This window comes from Rhopalosiphum padi, chromosome 1 (assembly GCF_020882245.1).
Source record: "Rhopalosiphum padi isolate XX-2018 chromosome 1, ASM2088224v1, whole genome shotgun sequence".
Classification (NCBI taxonomy): Eukaryota; Metazoa; Arthropoda; class Insecta; order Hemiptera; family Aphididae; genus Rhopalosiphum; species Rhopalosiphum padi.
The window spans coordinates 14,361,562-14,373,787 of NC_083597.1; the positions used below are offsets into that span (position 1 = coordinate 14,361,562).

General features: G+C 27.0%; 1 protein-coding gene across 1 annotated transcript; it reads left to right on the forward strand.

The window, feature by feature from the left end:
• Window positions 1–1,532: 1,532 nt before the first annotated feature.
• On the forward strand, window positions 1,533–11,641 carry LOC132931609 (ester hydrolase C11orf54 homolog). The gene is made up of 7 exons (XM_060997486.1): window positions 1,533–1,739; window positions 4,801–4,899; window positions 5,439–5,614; window positions 6,326–6,496; window positions 10,723–10,819; window positions 10,913–11,079; window positions 11,238–11,641. Exons 1-7 carry the CDS (start codon window positions 1,643–1,645, stop codon window positions 11,409–11,411), a joined length of 981 nt encoding a protein of 326 aa, XP_060853469.1. The 5' UTR covers window positions 1,533–1,642; the 3' UTR covers window positions 11,412–11,641.
• Window positions 11,642–12,226: the final 585 nt, after the last annotated feature.

The following is a 12,226-nucleotide window of genomic DNA, read 5'->3' on the forward strand; positions in this document are numbered from 1 at the left end:
GTAGCAATCGGCACTCGTGGATTTGTGTATTGTGGATAGATAATACAAATTTGTATTATCTATGAAATCGTGGCATAAGATAATGTGATTATGATAGGTGAAAAGCCAAGAGAGCACGGCTGTCTCTATAATATACCTTGGTTTGTTGCCACATTACTGATTGCCATATTGTAATAACTTAGTATTGGTGTTAGTCACAATCATAGACCTTATGCCTTATGGCTTATGCTAAGCATAAGGTATATGTGGTCACGATTTAAGATACTATGTTAAATCAGTTAAATCGTTAATTGATAGTTCTAGCCCGCTGTGTGTTTAATGTTTATTCGAATAATAAATTGCATGACTAAATTACGTTATTGTTTAAAAATTATTCGAATAATTCATTAAATGAATAACATTACTTGAATAAATACTACTACTAATAATAATAATAATAATAATTAATAAATAATTTATAATAATGACTATAAAGTAATAAATTTATTAGTTTCAAGTTTGAAAATTATACGAATTAGGTACCTACCACCAATTATTATTCGTTTCAATAGGTAAACCATATCAAGTTTTTTCCACTTTAAGTTACAATTTTAAGTATATTTCTTTTTATTTTCAACTTATTTAGGTACCAGTAGTTCCCAATCCATTGGCCGCGGGTAGCGTAGAACTGTGCCATGGACCATACACCTAATATTAGTAATATTTACATTAATACCGTATTTATTTTTATTATATATCTAATAATATCATATATGTAAATATGTTATATACATACGTATCAGGCGCGTACCCAGGTAGGGGGTGTTACAGGTGTAGTAACAGTAGTAACACCCCCCCCCCTTGACCGTGGTAAACTCGTAGATTTACATTTTTTTTTTATTAATAATAATACTATTTAAATTTTTTCTCATAAACCATTATCTATTCACTTGTAATGCGTTTGTACAATATAGTATACGTAAAGTTATCAATTTTATATGTATAATTTTGTCAGATTCTGAATAACACCCCCCTTTGAAATTCCTAGCTACGCACCTGATACGTATATAGGTGTGCTATTATATAGTCATAAATGGACCTCAACGATTTTATTACAAAATTGGTGATCCGCACAACTACAAAGGTTGAGAACCACAGTTATATACCTATACTATTTAAACTAAAATTATTGGGGTATACAACTATTTGAGCTGATATTTCTTATAAATCATTAAATCTGTAATGGTAAATATAAACAAGAATGTCTGTAATAAGTCTACTATGAAGTTCTTTTTTGTTTTATTTGAGTTTTTAACTTGGTTTATTAATTTATTAAAATATATCCTCTATAATTTTAAATTTTAGTATAAATTAGTATTTACCTATTGGCTATTTGATAATAGAAGTGGTTTTTGTCACTAAATATAATTAGTTGAATAAAAATTATTCGAATATATCGAATAAATTATATCGATTGAATAATTGAATTGGGTAAACTATCGAATAAATCGATAGTTATTATTCATCGTAGCCCATCACTAAGCTGCAGTCTACCCACTACTTAGTTAGTATACCGTGATACCTTATCGCCGGTGGTCCAATTTTTTGTCTTTATCCGCTTTACGGCTTTCTTTCAAAAACATATTTTAAATATTCGTTAATAATGGCTGATTCATTATTGCCCGCGATTTTGGACTTGAACAGTTTGCCCATAGTACGCATTGATCTAAACGTACCGCCTTTAGACCAAATCATCGAAGGTAAGGTACACTTACCTTAGTAACTACAAACACGATAGTAGCGAATATGAATAACATTAAATAATAATTAATAATTTCTATCTTAAAATAACATATTATGTGCATTAGTTATTATTATACATATACAATAATATTATATATCATAAACAGTAGGTATACAGAGGGTGTATCACGAATATATTTCATTATTTTCATATACCTAATAATATATTTTGGATATATCGTATATTTTTGGTACATGTCAAATAGTCGTGCACTCTGTATACAAAACGTGTACTTGTCTCTACAATCTACATTATAATATACAGTATAATTTTTAATTATCTTTTTTTTAGAACTATTTACCTATCTATAAACTATTATAAATTTGTGTCTACTAGTCTATTATCTCACTGAACAACATAATATTGACAGAGTAATTATTATTAACCTTGGATATTATAGTAACATAAATGTGTTACAGGTTTCAAGCTAACATTTGAATAAATCCTTTATATTCTACCTAAAACAATTTCACCTAATAACCTGATGTACCTTATTTGGACATTTGCTATTTTGTTCTAAGGATTTCAATAATTAAACTCACCGGCGCCATCACTGTATAGCAATAATGTTTTTTTTTATATAGGTACGTACGAGATGATTATTATTTAATTTATCGAAAAACACTCGTTATTTCAAAAACGTTTAGTTTGAGTCATATAAAACACATTTTTCTAAAAAATTATAGGTACGTGTATAATACATAATATACGCTAAATAGCTAATTGACAATTAAATAGGTAAAAAATCGGAAAAAAATAATGTTTTCTAAAATCATATAAATCTCAATAAAAATTTAAAAAACTAATATTTAATTTATTTTTAAAATGCATACGTTTTTGAACACCAAATATGATAAAACACTCAAATTGTATCTATCATATTTACTTAAAAAAAAATTGGAAAGCAAAAAAATCTTAAAATCTTCAATTAAACCATAAAAAAAGTATTTAATAACATGTAGTTCTTAGTGTAAGAAAAATAAAACTCTAAATAACAATGTACTTCTATTTAAGAGTAAACTATGAATTTAGTGGTTTAAGAAAAATTTAATTCATATAAAATTACATTATTTAAGTAAAGTTGATAACAAATAATCAGGGTGATGGTCACGACATAGGTCACGACTGTAATCTGATTGCTCCATCATATCTATAGCCTATAAAAACAAACTACATAATAATATTTTTATTTGACTTTTTTATTGACTATACTACCTTTTTTAAAAAAAAATTCTAGTCTAGAACATTAACACCATTTTTGAAAAGAGTAAATATTTTCGGATTCAGTATTTTAAAATAAACATGGATACTATAAACTCAAACGTCTACAACTATGTCAATTAACTAAATCTACACAATTTATATAATATATTAATTATATGTATACGTTTAGTGCGTTAATAGTAAATAACGTTGCTATAGCACTATAATAGGCCACAGTTCAATACTAGTATCCGGTTAAGGAAGGATAGAAAGAGGGGGTCAATGGGGGCCATTCCCCCCCGTTCACAAAAAAAAGTATCATATATTCCAACAAAGTTTATTTTAAATAGATGATGACCTTTTTTTAGTTGATATAACGAACAAATTGCTCCTCCCTCGTTTAGGACCACTGTATCCGCCCTATTGTATCCGGTTGAATTGAAAACTCAAAAATCCTATGAGAATTTGCTATTGTAGGTATTTTAACATATTCATATCATCTTCAGTTAGATCGCGGGACCAATTTAAGTAAAAAATGAGAACGTTAATATAATATTTATCAGTTATCTACCATTAATGAAATAAAATAAAAATAGTAGAGATGGAGAGTAGGTCACTGGTCACTATAATATATGTGTTAAATTTGAATGCAATTACGGGTATCATTGTATACGAAAAACTATTCTGAACGGAGATGATTTGTCTGTTCATGATAATTAGTTGGATATATTATATTAATACCTATATTTAAATTGTAATATATCGTTATTTTATGCGATTTCGTAAAAAATTAAATTTCATACGCTCATAAAATGTTTTCTATATTGACACTGGAATTTTTTTTTACAGTTACTTGAAAGAAAACTTATATATAACCTTGTATTGGATTTTTGAACTTAAAGTATAAATCACAAAAATTTTATGAATTTTCAACTTCAAAATTCCTTGCAAATTTTCGCGATTTTGATATATTTCGTAAACATTTAAACTTTAAATGCTTATAAACAAAAATTGTGACTAACGATTTTTGATTTTTTTTTACTACGATAAGTACAACTTATAATAAATCTTGTATTAAATTTTAAAGATTTTTTTGGATAGCCAAATTTTTTTTTGTCGGCATTTTAAGAAAAAAAACTTAGAAAAGTCGAAAATTTCAATTGTCTATAAGTAGCTTAAAAAAGGTCAAAATATTTTGAAAATTTAATCGTAAATATATAACCATAATATAAACATTTGGTGAAAATGTCACGTATTTACAATAATTCATTTATGAGTTACAGCAAAATCAAAAAATCGATTTTGTTGAAAAGTGGTTATGCGTAAAAATTCCCGTTTTCCGTTATTTTTTCAGGGTTATTCCCGGCGCTTTTGAAAACTACTGGAAATTTTTTACTTTTGACCCCCCATAGTACCAACTAGATGAATTTTCCTATTCAAAGAGGGGGTGAAGTCAAAAATCGAAGCATTATTACTACTCCAAAACGTGATGATAGACACAAAAACAAATAAAAAACACACATCATTGTAAAATCAATACATTGATCACTCTGTTCAGAATCTAAAATGTACCGACATTTTTAATTATTAAAGATACTATTATTAATATAAGACATTTTATCATTGTTCGTTGGACCGTTTATCTACCTACAGAAAACTTTTTGAACTATAATCTTTTTGCAGTGTTTGCACTACTTGTAATTTGTAATGTTATACTAATTAGATTTAAATAGGTATAAATAGCTGTGTATAGTAAAGTATATCCAAAAAGTTATTTAACCTATTCACGGTTAGATTTTATTTTATGATTTCAGCCCTTTTACCGGAGCTGTTAAAAAATTTTGAAACCGTGAGTGTTGACGCGGTGCAATGTCCCGACTTAACCTGTCCACCGTTCAACTTGGCTGCCGAAGGTAAGTACTGAATCGTGATATAATTATACACACTAATATCTACGTTACACACATGCAGCCGCACAGGTGACTTAAAAATCTTCTAATAATCAGAATAATCTTCTATGAAAGTAATATAATATTATTAGTTATTACTTATTAGTAATAAGCACCGTAGATAACCGTTGTAATAAGTAATAACTTATAAGTTATAACTAAAATAATAACTTACTACTTATAAGTTATTACCTAGGTAAGTAACCTAAAATTCACTAATTCGTCCACCAATAGATTTAGTAACCACGTTTATAGTTTCTTTAACTATACCAGCTTACATTGAATTCAATACCTAGTCAAAATAAAATATGCACCTACAATTTATATTTGTAAACATTGCCATTGCGTAATGTGTAAATTGTATATACGTATTATGTAGACATTAAGACATGTAGTATAATATGTATATTGAAGTGTTCGCTTAAGACTACAGTATATAGAGTATGAATTTGAATACCTATATTTATAATAATTTTGCGTATTGTAATGTGGGTATTATATAGGACTGAATGGTGACGAAACGGTAATCGACATTGGTAGCCCGTCGTTCCTACTGCCCTTAGTGAACTTAAACAAGGTTTACGATATAAGAGACTTCACGAAAGTTACTGGGACAGACCCTATATTTGTCATTGGAGCGGGTGCTGGTCCGTGGCCTTACGCGGGAGTCAACTGCGAAGTAAGATGTGTACTACTGTCTACTCGTAATATAACAAATACCTAAATTATATTTTTAACTTCACTGTTTCGTACAATGATCATGAATCTATAAGACTATAACAGATAATACTAGTTTATTGAAATTAGCAAATCATTATTTATTAGTTTATCACTATATATTATATTATTCTGATAGATACTCACCTAACTACCTATGAACATATAAATACAAAATATATACAGATGCGTGGGGTGGAGTGGTACGGGGTTACCCCGTTCACTACTCCGCTTGTCTAAAATTTAAATACGTATAACTCATAAACTACTAGCCCTAGCTAAATTCGATTTTTATGTATTAAAATACTCAGAAAAATATTCTGCTTAGAAATATGAAATTAAAACTCTATGTTGTCATTCAAAAAAGTAAAAAACTTAAAAAAAATATAAGGATAAAAAATATTTAAAAATATGATTTTTTAATAAAAACGTTGTTTTTTAACAACTTGAAACTATGTAAGTCAGAATTTGAATATATACACAATTTAAGCATAAAAATCACCTTGTATATTACTGAAACAATCAAATATGATTACTTAACTATATATTTAAGGAAAAACGAAAATCATCTAAATAATGTATATTATATTAGTATAATATAATATAGTATTTGTATATATTAGTATAATCGGTATAATCCGTCTAACAATATCTGTGGTTTCTTTTTTTTTAGTTTATTGGAAACGTAAAAATGACTTCCAACAATAGCGTAAACAATAATTGTTCTCACCTTTACAAAGTTGATCCCCAGACTGAGATTCAAGTGCATAACCGTTTGCCTCAAGACGAAACGCGATTTGCGTTGTTGGCCAATTTTTTCACTAGTCACGGTTTTAAAGGAAAGGTAATAAACCTATAGTGTACAAACACAATAAATATAAACTATATTAATGTATAATTTGCATATTTTATCTCGCCAAGACCATTGAATAATAATATATAAATATAAATTGTTGATAACTGATATTACAATTGTTGAAAATATTGAATTGTCTTATCAAATATATTTATTAGGATTTTGTACCAAAATGCTTAAATGCACATTAAATATTTTAACAATTTATTTTACAATTATGAATTTGTAATAATTTTAAGTTATGTCCTATGCATGTCTATGTCTATAGGTAATATATAGTATATATATGTATATAATATATATTATATACTATACAATTGCATGTAAGTCTTTTCCAAGGATGTATTATAGTAATATGATCATTAGTCATTACCCATAGGCGCAATTTGAGTTTTAAATTTGGGGGGGAGCTATTATAATTTGCATGTATGTACTGTGTATATGCTCCCTGAGATATTATATAAAGGTGGAAGGGGATATATACAAACCATTTGGGGGGGGGGATAATTGATTTTGAGGGGGTTAGCCCCCCAAGCCCCCTTCAAATTGCGCTTGTCATAACTTAATAAAAACCAAAACAATTTAATAATTTATAAGCATAATGCACAATTAAAAAGGGTGGGCCATTTGGGTATCGCTCTGCAGTATAGTAGATATGAGAGTAGGTCACTATAATGGACGTGTTAAATTTGAATGCAGTGACTTTTAATAGTAAATAATAAACATTGCAAATTCCTTGCAAATTTTCGCGATTTTGTCATTTTGACATATTTTGTTAACATTTGAACTTTAAATGCTTATAAACAAAAATTTTGACTAACGGTTTTTGTTTTTTTTTTACTTCGATAAGTACAACTTATAATAAACCTTGTATTAAATTTTAAAAAATTTTTTTATCGGCATAAAATTTAGAAAAATCGAAAATTTCAATTGTCTGCTAATAAAAAGCTAAAATAGCTAAAAAAAAAAAGACAAAATATTTTGAAAATTTAATTGTAAATAGATAACGCGAATATAAACATCTGGTGAAAATTTCAAGAATTTACAATGATTCGTTTTTGAGTTACAGCAAAATAAAAAAATCGATTTTGTCAAAAACTGGTTATGCGTAAAAATTCCCGTTTTTCCATTATTTTTTTAGTGTTTTCTTGACGTTTTAGAAAACTACTGGAATTTTTTTACTTCTGACCCCCCAAAGTATCAACTAGATTCATTTACATTAATTTCCAAAGAGAGGCTGAAGTTAAAAATAAAAGCACTATTACTACTCCAAAACGTCATGACAGACGTCATAAAAAAAAACACATTTCATTCTAAAATCAATACATTCATAAGTCATCACTCTGTTCAGAATCTAAAATTCTAAAAGGTGGAAAGTAGGTATCCGCTCTATTATACAATTATACAGCAGTTATAGGTGTCGAGTGTACACTGTAAATCATAGTTGAGGAGTAAATAAATGTAATATATGTGTTAAATTTGAATTTAATCATTCTGAGCCAAGACGATCTGTCAATCTATATACCTATTACATACCTAGTATATTTTAAAATATATTTAGATAATCAGGATGTCCTGTGAGGATTTATTCATTGTGATATCTCCTGAAATAATGGAGATATCATAATTCTAATTTTTAATAAGATTCACATGGACAAGAACTACAAATATTTCATGTTTTAATTTATTTTAATGTTTTGGTAAAAAGTTAAAAAATATATTTCTTATGTAATTATTTTCAAAAAATTGAAGATAGCCATTTTGTAGAGTTCATTTTTCTGAAAAAATTGACGTTTCGACATTTAAATTTAATTAATCTCCTGATTTTTAATATTTTTTCAAACATTGAGAGCCACACTGAAAGCGTTCGCAAGCCACATGTTTGATACAATGATACCACTAACGTATCAAATAATTCACAATTTTTTTGAACCTATAAAAAATATTAAAAATCAGGAGATCAAGAAATAAAATGTTGAAACGTCAATTTTTTCAAAAAAATTAATTCTAGAAAGATAGCCATCTTCAATTTTTTTGAAAATATAATTAAATAAAAAAATATAGTTTTTAACTTTTTTTAGTAAAACATTAAAATAAATTAGAACATGAAATACTTGTAGTTCTTGTCCGTGTGAATCTTATTAAAAAACTAGAAATATAATATCTCCATTATTTCAGGAAATATCGCAATGGGTAAATCCTCACGGGACACTGTATAATACTGTATATTGATGCACCTACCTAAAAGTAATACATTTTAAAATATTATTATGCTTGTTTATATTTTAGTTCCTAAACTATGAACCACAAATGAGGAGCATTTGGTGCATGTATAAAAAATAATAATATAAACATTTTGTAAAAATTTCATGTATCCTCAGTTCTTTATTTTTGAAATACACAATAAAAAGAAATTGAATTAGTAAAAACGGGGTTTGTTGAAGAAATTGTTTTTTTATTTTTTACGAAATATTTTGAAAAATACTGGGAATTTTCAATTCTGTCTTCTCAAAAGCACCGACTACATCCAATTTTTAACAGGGAACCACCACAAAAATTAAAGCATTTTTTCTACTATAAATCGTTTAGGTATATACGGTACGATTTTTATAAGCTATAAAAATAAACACTCTCACTTCATAGTTAAATTTTAATACCTTTAGCGCTTCACTAGGAATATAAAATCAAAAGCAAAATAGAACAAATATAAAAACTTGAATAATTAAATCATTTCGATATTCCTATAATATAACACAACGGTCAATATATCCGATATCGTATACTCGTATACAGAGTGATTCATCAAATATATGTTCACCCTAATTATTTTTCTTTTTATAATGCATTTATTAAAATTCAGAAAAAATTCTAGAATTATACATAATACACTAATACAGTATACAGTATTACAATCCATATTTACGATTAATTCGATTTTTATTTAATATAAGAAGCATAGGCGCAACTAAAACGCGGGGTGCTAAAACTGTTGGCAGTTAACCAATTGATGGTATTTCACTTAAATAATAATTGTTAGGTATAAAAAACAAGGAGTGCTAAATTTTAACTTGGGGGTGCTAAAGACCTTTTTACACCCCCCCCCCCTAGTTGCGCCACTGTTAAGAAGTGCATTGTGGTAGTACTAAGTACTTGCTTCTTTTTTTTCAAATAAGAATCACCCTTTACCCTATATCAGGGGTTTTCAACCTGTGCGTCGCGGCTCCCAGGGGCGTCGCCGGTTATTATCAAGGGAGCCGCGTTCGCAATAGAAACTAAAAATAAAATTTCGGCGCACCAATACATATTAAAAACATAAAATTTAACCCACGATTTGATGATTTAATGCAACAAAAACAAGCACAGCCGTCCCATTAAAAATTAAAATTATTATTAATGTATTAATTTTTTAATTGTATGTAAAAAAATGTTTCCTATTATTAATACCTAATTACATGTTTATCATTAAATAAAGTTAGATTAAAATTATTATAAGTAATGTAAATTTGTTTATTTTAAATGTTCGTATGGGAGCCGTATATTTTATTTCAAAATCAAAAGGAGCCGTGGACCCAAAAAGGTTGACAACCACTGCCCTATATACATTTTTAAGACTGAAGATTTTAAAATGTTAATATGTACCTACTAAATAACATATTAAATAGTGTAAAAATATAAATAACTAAAAATATGGTCAGTTTTAGAAGGTATAAGAATTCCAAAAGTAAGAATTCGAATAAATAAATTAATCTTTTTCAAGCTTTTATAGCCCATTTAGAGTTTTCGGTGCTTCAACTATTTCCCCGTTTCCTGTCACCTTTCTCCATCTTCACTCTACTCTAATCTTGATCCTGGTATACAATTGTCTACGTCTGATTTGACTGTATCTGTCCACACCTCTGCTTTGTTCTTATAGATAGTAACTTAGACTTAAATAACTTTTCCAGAATAAAGTATCCTTTATTATCTATTGAAATTCTTAGTTTTATTACATTATATGCATATTATTTATGTTAGTTCCAAGATATTTAAAATTCGTGCATGTTTGGAAAATTAGTTTTTGACTATTAGGTTGGGTATGATTCTAATTTTCCTGCCTATGACTATGTATTATGTATTTGATTTTATTTTAGTTAATCTCAGGGCACTTAAAAAATTTAATCTTTATGAGAGTATAATGTGTATGACAATGAAAAAAAATAAAATTCTTTTTTTAGGTTTTGAGAATAGTGTGCGAAACGCGGAATGGCCCGTTAGATTTTGTGACGTCTATCAGACAAGCATTAGCAAAATACTTTGGCAACAAACCGGTCGGTAAGAACCTACCTAAAAATTATTGATTATATTATAATATAACAAAATATTGTTCGTCAATAAATTGAGTTAGTATTGATGATTTATTTTTAGGTTTGGGTGGAGTGATTTTAATTGAAACAAGTAAAGTAAAAGTTCATGTTATGCGTGATTTTTCAAAAACGCCCCTTCACTCTGAAACCGATTTGAACAATTGGCTAAAGTTTTTTGAAGTGGATACGCCATTAGTGGGTCTTGGTTATCTTGTCTCTCACGATCCGGTGATAATATTACTTTATAAATAATTTTTAGATTTAACATTATTTCAATTTACAAATCATTGTGTTCTATACTTGATTATGAAAATAATAACATTATATATTATTGTCTACTTGTATCTATGTTATACCGAAATCTTAATTTTTTTATAATTCTACAGGGTTTGGATCTGAGACCTCAACATTTTCATTTGTTCAGTAATCACGGAGTAGGAGGACACTATCATTATGACACAGAACCAACTACAGTGAAATACACTGCCTATTTGAATGTGGCCAAAAAATTAATCAGAGTTGACCAACCAGAAATAGCACCTTTGTTTGGTAAAGATTAGTTTTTCCGGAAATAACAGTATCGTTAAATAAATAATAATTCTTCAAAAAAAGTTGTTTTTAATAATGTAAACTGTAGGATTATAACATTTACAAATATGTCATGTTCTAAATACTAATTAATTTTCCATGTAATTTTATATAGTTTTTATAATAATGTTTATTATCTGCAATAGTATGGTAAATTATGCATTAATATTTCTATAATTACATATTTTATTTCTTTGGGAGATTAATAGATTTTTCATTTGAATTAAGTGTAAATAAATGTATAGACAAAAATATATATATGATTTCAGTAGTAATAATAAAAATGTTAATTATAATTTTGTTTTTAATTAAAAATAAATTACATAAAAATCTTGTATAAAATTAGAATTTAGTTTCTATCATCAAAATGGTACATATTATTATAAAAAGTAACACATTTTTTTGTTTACTTTTTCTTAAATTAATGGAATGACTAAATATTTTCATAATAGCTAAAAATGTATAAAACATTAAAATATTGTATACAAAAATAAATGTATTAAAAATAATTTTTTTTGAACACGAAATTGGACGGATCATTTTGCATCAATCACATTCAAATTACTTATAATAAATTATAAAACATTAAATATAGGTAAATTAATATTAAAAACTATTCATAAAAATATAATATAAAATTATTTTTATCAACACAAAATCAATAAAGGTAATACCTAAGTTTTTATAAATGTATATATAAATTTATAATTTTTACAGTTTTTAACATCAAACTAACAATAATCATATAATAAACAGTCAGTTTTTGTTTATTACATTTTGTTCTTTA